The 22,564-nt window shown below is 45.6% G+C and overlaps 1 protein-coding gene across 1 annotated transcript; it reads right to left on the bottom strand.

Annotated features, from left to right (window-relative positions):
- Window positions 1–897: 897 nt before the first annotated feature.
- Prp18 (pre-mRNA processing factor 18) lies at window positions 898–22,294 on the bottom strand. Its single transcript, XM_084579334.1, has 10 exons — window positions 22,085–22,294; window positions 21,500–21,604; window positions 17,684–17,758; window positions 10,987–11,121; window positions 9,723–9,851; window positions 8,457–8,528; window positions 5,244–5,456; window positions 3,379–3,496; window positions 1,882–1,919; window positions 898–1,284 (listed from the first exon to the last, which is right to left on the bottom strand). Exons 1-10 carry the CDS (start codon window positions 22,145–22,147, stop codon window positions 1,207–1,209), a joined length of 1,026 nt encoding a protein of 341 aa, XP_084435460.1. The 5' UTR covers window positions 22,148–22,294; the 3' UTR covers window positions 898–1,206.
- Between the last annotated feature and the right edge of the window lie 270 nt (window positions 22,295–22,564).

Raw genomic sequence — 22,564 nt, 5'->3', positions numbered from 1 at the left:
AGGATCCTGATGCCTTTTTCTTTCGTTGCATGTCAGCACAGGCAGGGGCTGCAATACTGAGGAGGGCCCTAGCCTTACTTGACTCACCTTCTTTTATTTTCTCCTCTCCCTCATTCCACACTCCAAAAATGAGTGTACTAGATGGGTGCAGTGATGGCACCTGCCTGCATAAACGACAAGCTTCACTGTGGCCAAATAGACAGGCTGCAACTCTGGGCATATGGGCATGGTTGAAACTCATCCGAGTGCCGATTTCACAGCTGTGCGTAGTCTTGTGACCAGTAGCGTACCTACGCAGGTGGGCTCATAATGATGAAGAGGGAGAAATTTGAGTTTACATCTTTACCCGGAGCTCTATGTAAAAAGAAAATAGCATGGAGACAGCATGTAGGGAGAGATATGCCTGTTCTACGTTTAAACCTATGTCGCCACCTCTGTCATTGTCACCAAGCAACCACAGCATCCTGCCTGCCAGAGAAAGCACTGCGCACATTTTGTTTGGTGCTCAGTGCTTCTAGCAACTGCCAACTACAGCTACTACCTCTCTCGTGTAAGAACTTTGAACCTAGCAGTGTCATGAGACAGACAAAAAATGATTAGCTTTGCTACGCAGTCAGCTAGAGTTGGCAGCGGTGGTTTTGGGTTGAAAAACACTGTTATGGTGAGCTCCATTCAACAGTGCATAGGTGGGAGGAACAGGTTCCGGAGGAATGATTGATGTAAGCTAGGAAACTTGTTTGCAACATTTAAGCCAATAATTTACCACCAGCAAGCTTGGGAAAAAATCTCGAAGTTTTATAGCACACTTCTTATTTGCAAGACTAAAAAATTCTTAAGTTATCTCGGAGAGCCGAAATTGGCACATTGGTAGCAATGCAGAGAAGAGAAACATCACTCTTTGCGAGAGGTGGCTTGAGGCCTGTCTTCTCAACAGCAGACCCTTTATTTTATTTGGCCTGTAAAATTGCTGCACAGTCGCGGAGACTGAACTATGTGCGCTTGCGAGTCTTGCTTCTTGCACATGGTTTCCATGATGAAATGGTCACAATGGAGTACATATACACCATAGCACAGTTGCCACCCAACGTTGGCCTGCGGCATTTGTGGCAGTCAGGTTCGTCGCATTTAAAAGAGCAAGCTTCTGATTCCCACACACAGACAGACAGCAGCACTGTCTTCACTTGGGGATCCCTGATGCAACCTTGCTCACGCATTGTACTCGACAGAGCGTGACGGATCTGTAGGGAAGAGCCGCTGGCTCTGGGTCATCAGCCGCTTGAGAGCCTGCACCAGCAGAGAGAGAGACAATGTCACAACCCTATCACTGAACTATGAAGGTGCTAGTGACCATTATTCGACCTGATGGAACACCTGAAAGGAGAGGTATCAAAACATAGCTAGAACAGGGGCACACTTTCAGAAGTGGGGAAGCCACAACAATGTTCCATTGGTCACAAACAAGGGCATATGGAATTGCAAACTAATCTGGCTTTGGCTAGGCTTGGCTTTTCTTTCCACACGCAGTGATGGCTGCTATGACCTTGCCTCCTGCACTGTTGACATGGTTAAATTCTGTCCATGCTTTTTTCAAGCAGAATACCTATGCTTTGATTACCCCTTACTAGCGAAAAGGAAGAGTGCTCAATAAATTGCAGGGCTCTCAAAAAAGCCATCAAGCTGCAATGGCATGAACACATGTGAGCTGGAAACAGATATGTAAGGGCCAGGATTCCACAGATGCCATGTATGACTAAATAGACAAGAAGGCTTTTATAACCTTTATTGCGATCTAGCGCAACTTCAATGAAAAGTGTTCACATTTACAAATAGCTGAAGGACATCCCCAAAACATAAAAAAAAAAAAAAAAAGATTGCACTTACCTGAATAAACTTCCGTTGTGTTTCATCATTCAGCACATCTGAGGCGTTGGTTAGGGAAGGACAACCATTTACTCAGAAATTGAAATCATCAAAAACCCATTAGCTTTTAAAATTCCAACAGTATAGGCAACAAACGTTAACTGCACCTTTTCTTCTTTGCATAAAACATTGCCATACAGGGATCACGACATGGGAGTCTCCTACGACTGCTGAATAATTTATAATTTTTGCTGTACTTTGTTTTAATTTCAGCCACTGAACGATGGCAGTGCCACAGGTCAGTTTTCGTGCAAGGCACGAAAAAAACAAACAGAATTGCTGCTTCTAGGTTAAATGTGATACCAGTCCTTAAGTAGGCTTACTTTAGTGTTACTAAAATGACAAAGCTGCAATCATATCGCATTTTCTTCTTGCTTCATGTGACCTACACTGACCTTTTACATCATAGCCATTGCTTGCCTGCCGAAAACAAGTGAAAACAAATTGGCTGTAGTTTAGCTTGTGGTTAAACCTGGAGTTATGCGAAAGCAATCTGCATGGCTACGCTCAGATTCGACTTCAAAGTAACAACATGGATCTTGCGCATAGTAGTTTATGGTTTCAGCTTTATTTATGCCACAGGGTAGTCGCTTTATGTGTGAGCACCCCTTGCCTCTCATCGTTGACCATTCTCATTCGGGTGTAGAAGATTTCTACTGATATGACATCGTCTCTACGTCGAACTCCGGGGCACAGCGCCGTCATGTTCGAATGAGTTGCTAGGAAGCAACTCGCTGTTGTCGTTCACCTATACCAACTACAGAGTTATCTGTCTTCCTTCTTTTTTTTTCCTTCTTCTTTTGCTTCTCCTTTTTTCTTCGTTTTCTTTGTCTGCCACGGTGCCACTCCGGCGGCTTTAATGCAGTGTAGTTTTCGCTACAAAAAGAAATTTAGTTCCAAACTATTTAGCAGTTGTAGGGGAAAGCAGGAACAAGCATTAACCAAGTATGATGAAGTGCAGGACTTGCAAGCTTAGATCAAACAATACGGCCATGTAGAAAACACACACTGGGGTGCTGAATTAAGTATGCACTATTCAGCAATAGCCACAGGAAATAACAGCAGAATTTCAGTGACACAATCACGCTCACTGTGATTTTCAATCAAAAGATACGAATCTGAGAAATTCCCTGGACACAGTGCACTGTGCAGAATTTCAGATGTTCCAAACACTGTTCTGTGCTACTACGGTTGATATGAAAGTGCAAGCCATGACCATATCCTTGGATACTCATTAAGTGTTGCCCGTGCAGTGCCAGTGTCGCATGATACAGGCTGTAGCAAGCATCGGCACGCAGGTGTAAACACATTCAGTTATCTATAAGGAGATGAGCATGAATGTACCTTCTGTGCTTGTCGGTTTTGTTGCGGACTGTACAAGTGTTTTCATAAATTTTTCACTCGCACCTCCCAATACCGCCAGCACTTGTAGCAAATGATTTACCAGGCCAAGGATACGAGCAATGTTCTGGGAGAAGATCTTCTCGCGACCCGTTCGGGCGTGAATGCCCACCATGGTGACTCCAATGGGCCAGGGAGCGTTGCCAATGGCCATCTGCAGGTACGCATCGTTGGCCTGCAAAAGCCACCACCATCATTAGCCAACAGTCAATACCACAGGGAGGAAACACGTGCATCTGCATACTTAACCATGGCTGAAGAGAAAGCAACTTTTGTTACTGTTCAGTCCAGTCACCTCAAAATAAAAAACTTGGTAGCTTCACTGCTTATAAGGTGGTATCAGAATACTACATATTTCGAGACGAGTTTGGTCAGATGCCAAAAGAGAGCGGAACAAGCAAGGCTGCAGACTTAACCATGGGAAGCACCAACCTTCGTAAGTCAAGTGTGGCCAGAGACATCATCCTGCATACATTGTGAATTGTGCAACTATTTCTATTCTGGCCACGTGCATTACTACGTATGAAATTTTGTCCCAAAGACAACATGAATTTCTGCATGAAATCGGGAAATCTGCTAGTGCGATTGCTGGCATGATTCAGCAAGTTTACGGCAATGCAGCAATGAGTCCTGCAATGTGTTTAGAGAGGCATCTCTTGCGGTTCAAGCAGCAGAGGGACATCACTGGAACACATTGATCAGGAAGAGGTATGTTGAAGCCATTTCGCAGCTTGTGCATGAGGATCATCACTGAAGAACCCTCAACACTGCTGCTAATGTTGATGAGTCATACAGAGTCCATGTTTTGTATCCTGCCAGCTGAACTAGGAGCAGAAGGAACATTGCGTCCAAATCTGTCAACTCCGTCAGCAGGCCAGTGGTGATTAGTTCTCCACATTGGGAATGACCATTGGCAATGATACTGAATTTATGTGTATGACCTTGAGACGAAGCAAGTCTTAACAGTAGATGAACCTACGATCCTCATGACTGAAAATAAACCAATCTGCAGCTCGATAAAGGGTATGCTCTCATTGTCGTTTTTGACATTTGCGAGATCGTGTCCCAGAACCAAGCCATCTAGTGCTTAACGCCTGGTTTTAAGGGATCTGAGGGAGCACCTTCCGAAAAAAGTGAGCAAATCTATGGTGCACAAAGAACTGGATGATCCACTATGACAATGCACCCTATAAATGAGCTCTCCTTGCACATGAGTTCATTGGCCAAAGTAACATCTCACTTCCACACCCACCTTACACACCTGATTTAGCTCCTGTGGGCCTCACTCTTCCAAAAGATGAAGATTCAGATTAAAGGTTATTGTCCTGACATCACCGAGGAGAGTCAGCACGAATTTTGGTAGGTGCTTGGAAAAGTAAGACTTTGAGGACACTTTCAAGCAGTGGTAGGAGCATTGTGCAGGGAGATTATTTTGAAGATGTATGAATAAACCACATCTTTGCAACTTTATAACACCACCTTATTGCTTATAACGAAGAGAATGCAACACAAAATAGGTCAGACAAAGATTTATGGAGCTCTATCATATGTGGCAACATGCTGCAGCAGCCTTACTCACTTTTGTTTTTTGTTTTTTGCGGTCCAGTGAAAAATGCATGAAAGGGGTTCCACTCTATTCAGACTGTGTTGAAAATAGGCAAGGATGGAGCTATGAGCAAAAATGCAGGGCAAGAACAGAAAAGATGCAGTTCTATGGACACTAGTACCACATTGCATATCCACGTCTATTTTCACTGGGTCAGAATAGCCATGGGCAGACCAACTCGAAGAGTTGTACCTATGCAAAGTAGTTTCACTGTCTAATAACATCAAAGTGATGTTCTCATAAAGGTAACTTTTCATAGAAGCTGCATACCAGTAACGATGCCAGGACATAGAGGGATGGAGGAAATGTGACGTACCTTGACATACTCACGGAGCAGCATGTTCTTGACGATGCGCACCAGGTGTTCAAGGATGTCCTCGGGGATGGTGTTCTTGCGCAGGCGCTTGAACAGAGGCCGCAGGTACGACTGGGTCTGGCCATACGTGGCCGATGCCAGCTTGCCCCGCATGGACATCTTGTCCGCCTCAGGCCGAGCATTCAGCCGCTCACCCCACATCTGCAGGATGAACTGTAGCAGCAATACGGGGGCAGGGGGTAAGGAACAGATGAGCAGTCTTTTGCACTGCCTAATGCCTAAAAAATAAAATCAGGAAAGGCTTAACCCAGTTACACCAACGGCAACGTGCTGTAAAGTATTGCTTTGGCTCATGGTTAGGTCAAGGTCAAAGGTTACCTCAAAGGTCATGTCAAGGTCAGTCACAGACTAAGCTATACTGGCTTTTGAATGACTCACGCGAGGCTACATGGTTATGATGGCATGGAACAGCTTAACCAATCAGAGCAACGGTACACAATGTTTGACGGTGTTCGATTCTCGTCTCACCCTTCTATATCCAAGGAGCTGTCCGAGCTGGTGGCTCATTCCAACTTCATCATGTCATTCACTCTCGTCACATCACACAACCCGCTGACTGATCAGTGTCCGGCCTTGTTACTTGCCAACAACCTGCCAGATGCATGCTCCTGATTTTTTAAGGCTGTAAGCTTCAGATGGGGGTGCTAGGGTCCTGGTGGTTGTTATGGCAACCACTAGGTGTAGGTTGCTATGGAAATGGCTAATGACATCACATGCTTTGACGATGTCGCGAAACAGCTTGGCCAATCATAGCAACGGCACACACATTACTGATCCTTTATTTCAGTGATCCTATGACTGTACTTATCAGTGCACAAAAAAAAACAAAAAAAAAACAGAAATGACAAGGACCACATATGCATAGGACAGATGCAGGTCTCCTGATTGTCTTTAAATTGACAAGGTATAATCACAGTCTTGGTCATCGTGTCATGATCATTCATACATGCACAGCAGCTAATAACACCATGGAAGGTGCGCTGAAACAATTAGTTCCTTCTTTCTTTATGCCCATTGCTCCGAACATTTCTCACTCTAATTGCATCCTGCTCTGCCGGGGTGGTGCAGTGGTAAGACGCCCGACTACTGACCGGAGTTCCCAGGTTCGAACCCGACCGCGGCGGCTGCGTTTTGATGCAGGCGAAACGAAGTGGCGTCCGTGTGCTGTGCGATGTCAGCGCACGTTAAAGATCCCCAGGTGGTCGCAATTACTCCGTAGCCCTCTACTACGGCTCCGCTTTCTCTCTCTCTACTTTCACTCCCACCTTCACCCCTTCCCTTACAGTGCGATTCAGGTGTTCACATAGCAAGTGTGACAGATACTGCGCCTTTCCCTTCCTGTGACCCAATTATTATTATTATTATTATTGCATCCTCATTGTGGCTAGTACATGCATACCCTAAAACATAGGTTTGCAAGGTTCACTAGGACATCCTCTGCAGTTATCCACCAAATGACCATCAGCCGAAATTGACTTTACTCTCTCAGCTGCTCGTCTAGGCGTCAGCCTGACTGCCCAGTGTATGATTTGCCGAATGCGAGCGGGACATTGTATATGACCCCGAATTTTGCATAACACGAACTGAACTGCATGTTTTGTAGTGCAACTTGCCTGCTTTGCTGCACCGTTCAAAAGATGGCAGAAGCAAACTAGCTCCGCACTTGTTCATACCTTCTTTAGATGGTGCCACAAATTGTGCACATAAGGCACTGTTATGAGGAAAGTTTGTCGATCTGGTTCATCACAGTTTTGCTGCCCTCCGATTCTTGTTTCCTTTAGCAGCTTTCCAGCCACTGATGTTGAAGTTTCTTTAGGAAACCTTGCATCGTCTAGGTAAATTATTTACAACACCATGCTTTTGGCGAAATAATGCTGGCATGATTTGTTGAGAGCAGCATGGACGGCATTCATGGCGATTCCTCTCTTCAAGTGTTTGGAATGCGCAGATGGATAATTAATAATTTTCATTTTTTATCCTCGGCTGATACAACCAGCAAACACGAACCTCTTCAAATCTGATGCTTAGATCAAGGAACTGCAGCTCATCACCATCTGGAATTATCATTGTCAAGCTAACATGGGGCGAGATGCCAGTTGTATCAATCATATCAATAAGGTCTTCTTAATACAGAAGAGCAGTCTGCAGAACAGCCTATATTAACCCTATCTTTGAATACAGCCATGTCTTTCACAGAGCAGCTTATAAACGTGCTCCCAAAGTGCTTGATGTCTTTGTTAGGCTGAAAATGCAGGATTAGTTGCAGGCGGATGAAAACTGCTTTTGCTAAGCTAAAATTCCTCTCACAAAAGAGGCCACAAGAGTTTAAAAAAAAAAAAAATACATGACAAAAACAGTCTACCGGGTACTGCTCCTGAACCCTTGATGAAAATAGTTGAGAGTAAAACTGTTGCAAATAGGTTTCAAGCACTCCGTTGAATGCATTCTATGAAGAAGCTGCAATGTTCAGCAAAATACAGAATCACAGGCTTCCCCAGTAAAAAAGATGTAGATGAAGCAAGAAGCACCATACTGAAAGGTGCAGTTTTGTGGTTATAAGCTGGTGCAAGCACTATGAACCAACTAGCCTGGTGCACCTGAAAAAAGCAAGATGTGGGACAATTTTTGCATATTCTACCCCCCTATGCTTGGCCCCACCCACTTTTCTCGCAAGGGGTTGTATAGTTCCGCCATACTGCAACTGAGTACAAGCAGCAAGATTTCCACAAAGCTGGAAAAAAAAGAAAATCAAGGCCCCACAAAGTTTCATCAGAAGTACAAACCACTCATAAGAATCAACCATGTTCCAAGGCAAAGTACAGCTGCGCTCAGTATAACCTGCAACAATAGCCATCATGTCAGAGCTTCCGTCATAAAACAGTGTGAGCACTGTGTTGGTGCAGAGTTATGCACCTATTAGTGAATAACTGAAAAAGAGCTTTCTGCAATGCTTACAAATGCGTCAGTCTCATTAAAGCTGTTGCCAGCATGTTGCAACTCACAATGAGCACGGTCGTACAAGAGCTCCACCAATGCCAGCTTGGTATGGACAGAGAACTTTCAGGTGACCTTCTGATACGAAGCTGAAATGGGAATCCCGAGAGCTAGAGTGCGTCCTTAAAAGGTCTGAGAGCAGGTCTGCTGCCATCTCACCTTTAGTGCTGTGAGGATCATGTCGGCATCCTTGCCCTTGTTTCTGCGTTCACCGAGTTCCTGTGCTATAGTCTGCAAGAATGAAAAGAGGGACAGAGAGAGAGAAAAGAAGATGTAGTATGCTCAGTACACTGCTAGACGATGTGGATTACCTGGCGACATGCAGGAAAGTCACAGTACAACTTAACTGAACATCCAGAGTAGCAAAGATTTTAAAAGCAAGGTATTTATACCATGTCACAACATTTTGCAAGAAGCCATTCAACTCAAAGGTGTTGGCAGCATCATCAAAAGCTGCACCTAAAGGAACCAACTGTACAGGATGCAACATGCCTACTGCGCTGAAAACGCTTAAAAATAGGGGGACGGTTGTAAAGCATGCAGAAATACCACAGGACGGTTAAGTAATGCGAATGGTTGAGCATTAGCTGCGGTAAGACAGCAAAGAGTTTTTTACAGGAATTTCTTTTTTCCTTTGCAAAGTCGGAAGGTGAACAAAGGACTACAGGGCAACCCTGAAGTACACGTCTTTCCAAAAATTACTTCACAGCAGTGACAGTTAATATGTTTGTTTAGACACATTGGTTAGTGTGTGGCCACCGTTCAAGTTGTTCTTGTGGCGACCGCCTTCCTGTTGGCCACTCCTCCACCCTCTTAATAACCTTCCACAGTAGCCACCCTCCCCTATGAGTCTACGACTGCCACTTTTCGGTTGCACATTCTTCCACTCCTTCTGCCATAGCCTCCTCCTCCCTCTTGCCACAACCTTGCAAGCCCCATTCATTGCCTGAATGTGGAGGGGGATTTGCACCCTCTCCACATTGAAATGACTTCAAAGGTGCAAAACTGAGGAATGAGCCAATAATGCTTTGATACAATCCTTAATCTTGATTTGTCCACCGCTATACGATGCCAATAAGGCTGTAAAAACTATGTTGAGAAGATGTAGTCAACAAGCGCTGTAGAACCCCCCCCCCCCTCCCCCACACACATACACACACACGCACGCACGCACACACAAAAAACTTTTCAGCTCTCCTTGAATGCAAAGAGGGAGCACTGGTTGGTTAAAGTCAGTGTCTAGAACAGGAGGAGGCAGAAACATACTGACCACACAGGAAAGACAGTGTTTCAAATGGCACGCAAATGAACAGACCTAACCCATATATAACTTATATGCAACTACCACACACTGTTTACAATACAAAAAAAGAGAAACTGTGCTAGATACTACAGAGGGCTAGGGCACCAAACAGGGCAGCATACCTGGATGTCCTCAAGCGTGGTGCCTTCAACCTCGACCTTGACGTCGTGCACTGACTTGCCATCTTCTGTCTTGCCCTGCGACTTGAGGATCTCGTCCAGGTAGATTTGGTCCACCTTCTCCATTGCTTCCTGCAAACGTAAAATACGCCGTAATAGGCGAACTCAGGCATTTTCTTTTCGTGCGCTCAAATTACTTTCACTGACTGATTTCAATCCCAAAGGGTGGCAGAATTGCGTGCACTGGTGCATGCCTTGTGCCTGCAGGATCAAAGTATGCAGCCCGTAGACAGCAGCAGAAAATGATGGCACACATGATCTGGCAACTGGCAGCTCTTCAGAGGCCCATTTGAAAAACAGCAGACATAAGACATGGCTGAATGACGGCAGTATAATATGAGCAGGGCCAATCAGAAATTCCACTCCATAATGTGTGGGCTAATCGAACTAAAAGTGCTTATAGCAAACTGTTACAAAACTAAAAGTGCTTATAGCAAACTGTTACAAAATAATCGCCACTACAATATATTGAAGTTAAAATGACTGTAACATTGTTCTACTGTAACAATGATTTCAATACAGCTAGCCATTATTAGCAGAATTTGAGAGTATTTTGTTATTCAAAAAGCATGGTGGAAATTTTTAAGCACCTAATGTGCTTAAATGTGCTTAATGTGCTGTCCATGCTATGCATGAGCTAAGTAATGCTAATTGCTTAAAAATTGATGTCTAATTTGTACTATCAGAATTCATTGGCTGGAGAAGCATACAGCATTAGTGACATTATACACGCTATATTTCTCTCTCTCTCTTCTGTTCAGCAGACAGTAAAAGCACCGACGCTAGATGTCTGCACGTGCCACCATTATTGTTTTGAACAGTGCCGCTGAGACTTTGGTGTACTTGCTGGTCGTAGCCATTTGGAGCTAGCGACTCAACATGTACATGGGAAAGTGCAGATTGCTTGCTTTACTTGTAAGTGGGTCCCAATTTAGCATATGTTTTCCCAGCCAGACAAAACATAAAGAAAAACGTGAAAAGGTTCTCTCTTCATTAACTTGCTGGTTTGATGGAACACATCAGTTCAAATGCGACAGGAACTGAATGCTGAAAGTGAATTAGACTCAACACTACCTACCTTACGATTCCCTTCAAGTGAGGCACAAACGAGAAAATGCTTGGTAAATAAAAGCTACTCTATGCTCTGACTGAATGAGGATGCATCTAGCCCGAATTTTATCAATGAAAAGGTGCTTCTTTTACACACCTGGAAGTCATTTCGAAAACCTCGATCAACTTCTGGCTCCAGGATCTCCAGGCGTCGAAGGCGATGAAAGGCTTCCGTTTCTGTCTCCCCAAAGAGTAGTATAGGCTCTGAACGGTCTCGAAGGCGCCTGATCACCTGCACCAAGGTTTTACGGCATCGTCACAACAGATTAAGGAGTTAGCCAGAAAAGCACTAAGATACGGACACAATAAAAAAGGCACAGGAGTTGTTTAGCGCTGCTGGGAACATTTTGGTATTCCCATGGCAAGCATCAAGAATAGACTCTGACCCCTTTAATATATGTGAACTTCAGACGGATGTTAGCTGCCGTCAAGAGCGAGATACTGGAAAATATGCCCTCACTATTATATCCATCCCCTAACTTATCTTTTTTTTTTTTCTTCTGAGCATAACTGAAGTTGATATTAACTGTTGCATCTTTTAGGTAACTGCCTCTGAGCCATCCTGAATACATCGGGTGTCACTTATACTTTCCACAAGGAATGGAAGATTGTGGCCTGGCAATGAGATGCTCTTGTTTTATATTTATTTAATTTATAGATGTTTACTGTTATTAGTTTCTTATCAGAGGCATCTTTTTTTTTTTTTACCTATCCTCATTTTTGCTTATTTTTGGCTCCTTGTCCCATGAGGGTGAAATGTTTTTCATGTGGCCCACCTAGCAATATGAGTTTCTGGCCTCTGCTGAATGTAGAATGTCGCTGCAAGTTATTATCTCACAATTGTGGGGAATGATCTCCCATTATTTTTTTTAAAGTCGGCTTTCCCCGTGGTAGTTACTCTAGCTATCACGAGATGGTGGCGGCATTGGTAGTTAGCATTAACTATCGAGAGATGGCATCAAGTGTCGTGGCTTTACAAGCACCACCCAGGGCTTCGGCATCAGGTACTCAGCGCGAGCGAAGATATCTCGCGTGTTCCCAGCAAGGCGAGGCTCACGAGAACTTGTCCTGCCCGCTTATCTCGTCTGTCCCTGGATATAGCCCCTGTCCAAGTGTGGGCGAACATTCGCCCGTAATGTTTTTTGCTGCTGGCTGGTGTTGTGTTATTACAGCAGTAAATGCCTGTTGTTCCTTTGTTCCAAGAGCATGGCCCGCAGTGGTCGGCATGCGCACGGCAGCGGGCACGGTCACGGGGTGGGGTTGGCAGTTTGGACTGTCAACCGCGACTAAGTGAGGAAAAGCTAATTTGTCCTCTTATTAAAACACTACACAATAAATATTGCCACCTGACGGTTCGAGGTAGCGCTTAAACGACAAAGAAGTTGGAGACTCTCGCGCGCTTCGGCTAGTTAACCCTTGTGGACTCTTGAGCTTGTGTCTTCGTGCTACCGTTTCTCGGGAACCTCTCTCTCGACTGTGTGTATCTGCCCCTGTTGCCGATACCCCTAAATCCCTGTCTTCGTGACAGTTTTGGTGGAGCCGCTGGGTAATTGTCCTCTCAATGTCGCACACCCCTCCGCGAACCAACGACACTGAGCTTTTGCCTGTGGACACGCCAGTTCATCGCGTCAGCCGGAGGAACCTGGGCCTTCCTCCCGAACACGGGCCCTTGGAGTCCACTTCAACAACGAGCCTCCGGCCAGCCACGCAAAGCACTACGACAGTCATGCAAGGTACTCCTGTTTACGTTCAAAACCCCCGAGTGCCGAAATCGTTCCATGGCACTGCGCATGAAGACGTTGAGGATTGGCTAACTCAGTTCGAACGAGTCGCATCCTTTAATCAGTGGGACAGCTTAAAGCTACGGAACGCCATTTTCTGCCTGGAAGACCATGCTTTGACACGGTATGAGAACCGAGAAGGCACAATAACATCATGGCCTCAGTTCCGCCGTCTTATCGTAGAGGCGTATATCAGCCTTGATAAGCGCGAACGAGCAGAACGTGCTCTACAATCTCGAGAACAGATGCCAAACGAGTCCGTCATGATGTATGTTGAGGACATGACGAAACTATTTCGACGTGCGGATCCCAACATGTCTGAAGAGAGAAAGCTGCGCCACCTCATGCATGGGGTTAAAGAACAGCTTTTTGCTGGTCTTGTACGTAGCCCACCAACTACAGTTACCTCATTTTTAACAGAGGCGGTCACCATGGAAAAGATCCTACACCAGCGCCGCTCGGCGGTCTACGACAGCCCAATCCTCGCCACGACTGCTGCCGAGCCTCTTACAGCTGCTGTAAGAAATACTGAACAGCTCCGAGATCTTATTCGTGCGATTGTACGCGAGGAACTGCAGAAGGTTTGTGGCATGTTCCAACCCAGGGGTGATTCTCTCGCACATATGATCCGCGAAGAGATTCAGCAAGTCACGCAGCCATCTCTACATGTTGCTGAAGCTCAAAGTACCCCTGTTCCTGATTATTCTCGTCCGACTTACGCTGACATTCTCCGACGCCCAGTTCCCGTCCAAGTTCCGTTGTCTACGTTACCACCAACCCAGTGCATGCCCGTCCAGGAGCCAATGCAATACAATCCTGTACAGCAGCCTACGCGGTACGTGCGGCCACCGCGATCAAACTTTCGACGAACGGACATCTGGCAGGCACCTCGGAGCCGCCGCCTTTGCTACCACTGTGGGGAACCTGGTCACATTTTCCGGTGGTGCCCTTATCGGGAACTCGGACCGGAGGGTTTTTACACCAACGCACCTAGACGCACGTTCGGACAACTACCTCGTGACATTGGAGACAACCTCGCACAAGAGAGCCTCCGGATGGCGCGCCGACAATCCAGGTCTCCATCCCCACGTCGGCAAACCGCTTCAACAACTGGCAACTTCCCGCGAGCACCGCCTGGTCGCTCGCCAAGCCCCCACCGGGAAAACTGAGTAGAGCGACCTCCGGGGGCGGGGCCGCTAAATGTCAGCACAAAAAAGTCCCCCCAATGAGAACAGATATGGATTTTGGAGCAGAAACGACAGCATTTGGTTCACGAGACCGGCTATCGCTGGACATCCCTGTGCGCATCGATGGTCATAATGTCAGCGCTTTAGTAGATACCGGAGCAGACTTTTCGATTTTGAGTGGGAAACTGGCAGCGACCCTTAGGAAGGTTATGACACCATGGTGTAGCACACAAATACGCACGGCTGGGGGGCATGTAATTACTCCTATTGGACAGTGCACGGCTAGAATCCAGATTCGTACTTCAACGTTCGTTGTCAGCTGCGTCGTTCTCCGGGAATGTTCTCGTGATTTGATTCTCGGTGTGGATTTCCTGCGGGAATATGGCGCCATCATCGATCTCCGACAGCGAACGGTCTCGTTCTCAACGGAGAAAGCGGCTGCCAGCCCCACCGATGGCCAACGTACGTGCGCCCTACGGGTTTCAGCCGAGTGTGTTTCAGTGCCTCCCCGATCCAGCGTGTTTGTGAGTGTTGTGTGCGACGGGCTTCGTGACGGGCCGATAATAGCTGAAAGCAACCGTTCTCTTTTATTTTCTCATGGCATCTGTGCAGCTCGAAGCTTAATTATTCTCAGCAATGGTCACTCTGAGCTTCTCGTCACGAACTTCACGAATGAATTTCGCCACCTCTATCGCTCTACTGCCATCGCTTTCGGCGAACTGGTAAATGAAGTTTCTGAATGTTTTGCGTTTGACGTTATCGATACTCCCAGTGTTCTAGACCGCATCGATGTTAGCAGTGACCTTTCTTTCTGTCAACAACGCGCCCTGCGTGCCTTACTGCTGGAGTACGCCCCGTGCTTTGCCTCATCATCGAAAGTCCGGCAAACTTCTATCGCCAAGCATCACATCATAACGTCTGACGATGCCCGACCTATTCGAAAGCAGCCGTACCGTATTTCGGCCAAAGAATGTGAGGCAATTCGGACACAAGTCCAGGAAATGCTTAACGATGATGTTATTCAGCCGTCTAAAAGTCCGTGGTCGTCGCCTGTCGTGTTGGTTAAGAAAAAGGATGGCACGCTGCGTTTTTGCGCTGATTACAGGAAACTGAATGACGTCACAAAAAAAGATGTATATCCGTTGCCCCGTATCGACGATTCACTCGATCGACTTCGCAGCGCCAAGTTCTTTTCCTCCATTGATTTAAAAAGTGGTTATTGGCAGATAGAAGTGGATGAGCGCGATCGGGAAAAGACTGCCTTTGTGACACCCAATGGCTTATATGAATTTAAAGTATTGCCTTTCGGTCTGTGTTCAGCGCCAGCGACGTTCCAGAGAATGATGGACACCGTACTTGCTGGTCTTAAATGGCAAACCTGTTTGGTTTATTTGGACGACGTCATCGTGTTTTCAGAAACGTTTGACCAACATCTTAAGCGGCTGCGAACGGTATTGGACGCTCTTCGCTCGGCCGATTTGACACTCAAACCGGAAAAATGTCACTTTGGATATCAGCAGCTAAAATTTCTCGGTCATGTGGTTAGCGCTGACGGTGTCCGGCCTGACCCTGATAAAACAGCCGCTGTAGCCAATTTTCCCATCCCTACCACGAAGAAAGCAGTCCGACGTTTCTTGGGCCTGTGCGCGTACTATCGCCGTTTCATTGCCGATTTTGCCAAGATTGCAGAACCTTTGACGCGCCTGACACGTGATGACGTCCCGTATGTCTGGTCTTCCGAGCAGCAGGAGGCATTCACCGAGCTGCGCCAACGGCTGCACAACCCTCCCGTTCTTGCACACTTCGATGAGGACGCTGCCACCGAAATTCACACCAACGCCAGCAATGTCGGTCTGGGTGCTGTTCTGGTCCAGCACCAGCAAGGCGAGGAAAAAGTGATCGCTTATGCCAGCCGCACCCTTTCTCGGGCAGAATCAAACTATTCAACTTCTGAAAAGGAGTGTCTCGCCGTCGTTTGGGCCACAATGAAATTCCGACCTTACCTCTACGGCCGTAAATTTAAAGTTGTGACAGACCATCATGCTTTGTGTTGGCTAGCTAGTCTTCGAGATCCATCAGGACGTCTTGCACGGTGGAGCCTTCGTATGCAGGAGTTTGATTACTCTATCGTTTATAAATCCGGACGCAAACATGAAGATGCTGACACGCTGTCTCGATCACCCGTGGAGTTGGCCCATGACAGTACGGATGAAGACGCCCATTTTCTTGGCATTATCAGTTCCTCTGATTTAAAGGCCCGGCAACGAGCTGACCCAGACCTCAAAACTGTGATCGATCATCTGGAGGGTTTCGATTCTACAGTATCTCGACTGTTTGCTAAGAACTTGTCATCCTTCTGTACGCGCGACGGAATCCTCTACAAGAAAAGCGCCGGCAACAGTGACCGAGCCTATCTTCTAGTCATCCCTGCAGATCTCCGCGATGAAATCCTTCATGCTTGTCATGATGAACCCACCGCTGGACACCTGGGCTTTGCACGCACTCTTACGAGAGTGCGCCAGGCCTACTACTGGCCCAAACTTACCGCCACCGTTCATCGATATGTTAGAGGTTGCCGCGAGTGCCAGCGACGCAAGACACCGCCATTGAAGCCAGCGGGTTTCCTGCAGCCTATTCCCCACCGCTAGTACCATTCGACCAAATTGGTATGGACTTTCTTGGCCCTTTTCCTCTATCGTCAGCTGGCAATAAGTGGATTATCGTGGCTACAGATTATCTGACACGTTACGCGGAAACTATGGCAGTGCCACGTGCAACATCCTCCGAAGTGGCACAATTTTTCATGACGCAGATTGTCCTCCGCCATGGCGCCCCTTCATACGTCATTACTGATCGTGGCAAGGCATTTACAGTGCGTCTTCTTGAAGAAGTTTTCCAACTAAGCCAGACACATCACCGAAAGACTACTGCTTACCATCCTCAGTCTAATGGCCTTACTGAGCGACTAAACAAAACAATAGCGGACATGCTCGCCATGTATGTCGATGTCCGGCATAAAACATGGGACGAGATATTGCCTTATGTCACATTTGCATATAACACGGCCGTCCAAGAAACAACTCGATTCACTCCGTTTCGCCTAGTATACGGAAGCGATGTACAGACCATGCTCGACGCTATGCTGCCATGTGCGGCTGACGACCAGCTGCTTACCGCTGACGCAGAAGAATTCACCACCTACGCTGAGGAAGCTCGCCAACTCGCCCGTAATCACATTACAAAACAGCAAGCAACAGATGCACGCCGATATAACGACCGCCATCGCTATGTCGTGTTCCAGCCTGGTGACAAAGTCTGGGTGTGGACACCTGTCCGGCGCCCAGGCCTGTCAGAAAAACTTCTCAATCGTTACTTCGGACCTTACAGAGTGTTGCGTCGCCTCTCAGAAGTTACGTACGAGGTTATTCCAGACGGAACTGTACCGAGTTCTAGTCGTCAGTGCTCGTCTGACCTGGTGCATGTGCTTCGCATGAAGTCGTATTTTACCCGCTGAAAGTCATATTTGCCATCCGGAGCAGTTTTTTTTCTGTGAACTTGCGGTTTTTTTTTCGAGGGGGGGAATAATGCCACCTGACGGTTCGAGGTAGCACTTAAACGACAAAGAAGTTGGAGACTCTCGCGCGCTTCGGCTAGTTAACCCTTGTGGACTCTTGAGCTTGTGTCTTCGTGCTACCGTTTCTCGGGAACCTCTCTCTCGACTGTGTGTATCTGCCCCTGTTGCCGATACCCCTAAATCCCTGTCTTCGTGACAATATGCATAGCCTGCACTAGAACTGTTGAAGAAGAAAGTGGACCGCATACATACCTCTTTTCTGGGCAACACACGCTCGTCTTCCTGTTTCTTCTTGAGGAGGCTGGCCACCGAAGGCGATGTCGATGACTGAGGGGCAAAATCAAGAATACTGTTAGTCTGTGAATACAGAAGTATGGGAACAGACTGCCTGGAACCAAATCAGAAGCCAGTGCTTATCTCCTTTCAGTAGAAAAAAAAGTGGCAAAGACATAGCAGCAGCAAGTCTGTGGTGCAACTAGAACTCTTCACCACTGGAATGCTGTCTTTCTGAATTTAAACAGACTTATTACAGCTACACTTGACTAGGGATGAATGGTGAAGGACACCTGCGAGAATGACTGCTTAATAAAACGATACTATTTAACTAAATTAACTATGGCGCCCTTTGGTTCTAATTCTTCCAACTCTTCACTCATGCCCTCTCTGCTAGGAGTCACCATGAAACAATTAGAGACATATCATTTGAATCCCACTAACAGTAAAATTTGTTTAATGAGCATCTCACCAACATGAAAAACAAAAGCAGCACATGAGCTCTGGATCAGAGTGAGAGAGTTTCACGGCTATTCTTTCAAGCAACAAAATTGTGCTGGAAGCCACTGAGCAATCGGAACGCTGTGGGTAAACCAACAAGTTTTTGCAATAACATGAATTACAAATTCGAAACTGACGATAATGTTTACACAACAGATCTTGAAAGGAAACAAGCTTAAAATGCCCATGTTGGCACATAAAAACCTTAGGTGGTGTTCACGAGCACATTATGCTTCTTGCACAGCTCAGACGCACGTGACTGTAAAGGTTCTTAAGTGGCAACTTGTCAGTGCAAATCCAAAGTCCCTCTGCTATGATAACAAAGTACAAAAAAAGTCAGTGATTTATTTATTTATTTATTTACTCTAAATGTCCAGAACCGGGTATTACATAGCAGGAAAGTGTTTTGCAGGAAGCAGCAACACAGTAACAAATGGTAGAAAAATACAATTGGCGAAATTGAGATAACAGCTGAATGTAAAAGAAGGATAAAAAAAAACTGCGTGGACATGCCAGCACAAAAATAATTTGGCATAACAAGAGAAAAAACAACAACATAAGGCGCAAAGTGAAAGGCACGAGCAAAAAAATGCAACGGCATTCATAACATCCGGCACTACGTGATATGTTTTCTATGTCAAAAATGTCAGTAAAGCTCTTTTAAAAGGTGGTGACTCGGTATGGCTGCTGATGCTTGAGGCCGATGATTCTAGTTATTTACCACCAATGCCAGTGGCAATTTCGGATACTTTTCTGTGTGACCAAAAATCATGCATACCTTATATAAGTGATCCAAGCAAGCTGAGCAATCAGGTGCATGAAAGATATATCAGGAGAGTAATAGCTGTGCGCTTTGGCATAACATATGAAAAACAACTGGACAAACTTTCTACATATGACAAGAAGCAAAGATTTCGGGTGTGCTCTAACATTGCTTTGATGTCGTAAGATGACAGTATGAATCCGAGAAATTTATTTCGCACTGCCTCAAGAGTATTTGTAACATATGCATGAGAAGGATACCATGTAATAAAAACCTGAATCACCTGATAGAACAAACAAAATGCTGTGCCCTGCTTCAGTGTTTGCCGGAGAAAAATGGCATTTAAAAGGCAGATATTTTTTTTTGATATGCTTTGTTTCTTACGTATTCTAAGTTAGTGCCCCTGGTTAGGTTGTGACTAAAACATACTTCCAGATATTTGATACATGAAGCAGTATTTTGTTGTTCTCAAGGCAAAACCCATATCTGTGCCATTAAAACAAAACCTGTAGTTGTAGTCGACGTCGTGGTACAAAGCCTCTCTTCACTTCTTGCCATCTCCATGGCTCTCCAAAGTGGAGAGGGAAGTGACTGCAGCAATTTCAGAGGGGGCAAACGTAACTAGGTTCACAGGAAAGGAAAGATGCAATATTTATCTCTCCTCTGATCCACACCATGAGAGAGGGCAGGATGGCGGGAGGGAAAGAAGAAAAAGAGAAAAGTGGTTGTAGTGGAGAGCTGCGGAATAACTCGATCTTAGTGTGCACTGAGATTGCACAGCACACACAAAAGCCTTTTGCATTTTGTCTCCATCAAATCATGGTTGCAGTGGCTAGGTTTGAACCCTGATATTCCAGCTCAACAGCTGAGCATCCTAACCACAGAGCCAGCACAGTGAGTAGGGTGTGAAAGGAGTACAGAGAAATAGGACTGCAGATGGTGTTTGCAGAGCAAGAGAATTAGTGGACATCATGCGCTGAGTGGAAAAGCACCGTAAGTGGCACAGGATTGGATGTAGCAAGTAGCCACATCAGACTATCTGCCTAAAGGCTCGGTCATGGAAGTGCTCGCACAAAAGCAGTCTTAGGCGCTTCTGCAAAGGGTTGTGCAGCTGTTCGTGAGGGTAATTATTCACTTGAAAAATTATGCAGTCGCCTGCAAAAAGGTGCAGTGAGGAAGTGATGTTAGGAGACTATTGCTATGTTTACATGAACTTGACACAAGCTGAGTCAAGTTAACATTTAGACAAAAGTATACAAATGCCGAGGAAAAGAGTACAAGACTAGTCATGGTTTTCCTTCTCAAAACTGCTCTTTCTCTTTATTTATTTATTTTACAGGTACTGCCAGCCTTGTTATCAGGTCTTTGGCAGGAGTGGGCAGTTCAGGTGAAAAAAAAAAACAGCAAACAAGATACTAGACTGAAGAATAAATCATAACAAAAACACAGGAGAATATTTACATGATGAGGTCATTTGACGAGCAGAGGCACATGTAACTATGGCTTGGGCGCAAGTGCGCAGAGGAATGAAGAAATAGTTGGGGAATCAATAGTGTCGGCGGGTAACATATTCCATTCACAAATAGTACGCGGAAAAATAGAATTTTTAAATGCGTTAGTCCTGCACGAATAATCTATAACTTTTTTGGCATGATATGAGCGTGTGGAGCGGCGATTAGCTGGTAGAATATATAAACTACTTTTATCTATTCCCAACTGATTATTATAGAGTAAATAGAAAAATTTCATCTTATCCCGGTAACGTCTGAATGCAAGACTTTCGAGTTCTGCAGCTTCTAGGAGTGATGGGGATGTGTGCCAGCTGTAAGAGTTAGAAATGAACCTAGCTGATTTTCTTTGCACTTTCTCAAGTTTGGTGGTATTAGTTTGTGTATGTGGATCCCAGGCAATCGGGGCATACTCTGGAATGGGTCAGATAAATGTTTTGTAGGCCAGAATTTTAATTTCAGGTGAAGTGTTTCCTAACGTACGCCTTAAATAGCCAAGTTTCTTCATTGCAATTGTATTGCAATATTCAACTAGATCTGCACTCTGTAAAGTTCATGTAAACAGGCCATATATAATTTGTGCGCATCAAGAAAGGCAATGGCTTTAATACTGAACACTGCAGGACATTAAATATTACACTACTAAGTTTCAATATGTAGAACCCAATTTCTTTACTTTTTTCAAAGATGCTTGGTCCAAGCAGTTTTTTTACTGTCTAGCTGAAGATTATGGCTATTTATTAGTAAGCGTCGGAAAGCAACGCGATCAAAACTTTTCAAAAATTGTTGAAATTTGCGTGTGTGTAGAGCGACATGTGCAGGCGATGATGAAAGTCAGTTACAAGTTTAAGAAGTTGGAACGGACATGGTCATTTTTGTCAGCCTCCATGTCGGTTCTCAAGTAAGCTATCTGCTTTCAAATATGACTCATGATAGGAGAAAATAAGATATGCTCCAGTAGCTGCATCAGGAGTTTGCAGGTTAAGTGAGGATTGCAGAGACATGCCGCGGCAGCGCGCTCACCTCATCATCGCTCTCGTCCTGGTGCTTGGCTCTGCGCCTCTGCTCGTACTCTTCGTTGGTTTGCTTGATGAGCTCCTCTCGCTTGAAGTACTTCCTCTGGGGCCCCTGTAAAATCGACAAGTGCGTGCTGCAGTTTCAATTGCTTCGCTGATCATTCCAGGATCCACACTGTAGTTATCATGTTCCGCGCTTGCACGGCTCTTGTGTAATTCGCGCTCCCATCCTCCTTAAGTTTCAACTGTTGAGGCAGGGTCCAGAGAAGACATAAGAAAGCAGCACAATACGATAACACGAAAGTACAACGCAGAAACGCCGCCGCAACGCCCATGAAATACGCGTAATAATTAATTAGCGTGTATCGCAGTAAAACCTCTTGATTGCTGATCGCACACTGCAAAATTCACGACTGTGCGTTGACAACAGGACATTATTCGGAGCTCAACTTCCCAGTTGTTTGTACACGCACACATGAGCGAATTTACAGTTGGCTCACTGACCTTTACATAACTGGAAGAGGAATATCAAGAAGTGCACGCGAATGCGTTAAATGTGAGCGACTTTCAGTAAAGTGCGACAAACACTTACGACGAGCTGCCTGTTTTCCAACTCTTTGCGCTTTCGCTCGATTTCTGCTTTCAGAACATCCATTCTTGAATAGCATTGGAAATAATCGAGCTAATGGTGATGACACAGAGTACGTATAACTACTGCGAATGTATTCGATTTTAACATCGTCTCTCAGATCGCCAACAAAACATTTCACTGGACGCCGCCATGATAGTTGCCAGGCGCAAAATCTGACGGCACGGGCCACTGCCATTCATGACGTCCATACGTCCATACCATCAAAAAAATAAAAGTAAAAATAAAAATCTCAGTCAATTAATAATTAAATAAACCTGAACATCAAGCAGCTGAAAATGTGCGCCCGTCAAAGTAAGGAAGACACACACACACACACACACACACACACACACACACACACACACACACACACACACACACACACACGCACACACACGCACACACACGCACACACACACACACACACACACACACACACAC

The sequence above is a fragment of the Amblyomma maculatum genome, chromosome 9 (assembly GCF_055883805.1).
Source record: "Amblyomma maculatum isolate TAMU_Amacu chromosome 9, ASM5588380v1, whole genome shotgun sequence".
Lineage (NCBI taxonomy): Eukaryota > Metazoa > Arthropoda > Arachnida > Ixodida > Ixodidae > Amblyomma > Amblyomma maculatum.
This window is presented reverse-complemented; position numbering and strand designations above follow the sequence as displayed.

Bases quoted from the DNA above. Each gene is read 5' to 3' on its own strand.
- Prp18 (XM_084579334.1), bottom strand. From the start codon at position 22,147: ATGGATGTTCTGAAAGCAGAAATCGAGCGAAAGCGCAAAGAGTTGGAA. The intron at 21,605-22,084 runs GTAAGTGTTTGT...TCGATTTTACAG, and splicing joins TGGAAAACAGGCAGCTCGTC to GGGCCCCAGAGGAAGTACTT. The intron at 5,457-8,456 runs GTGAGATGGCAG...TTGCTGCTACAG, and splicing joins TGATCCTCACAGCACTAAAG to TTCATCCTGCAGATGTGGGG.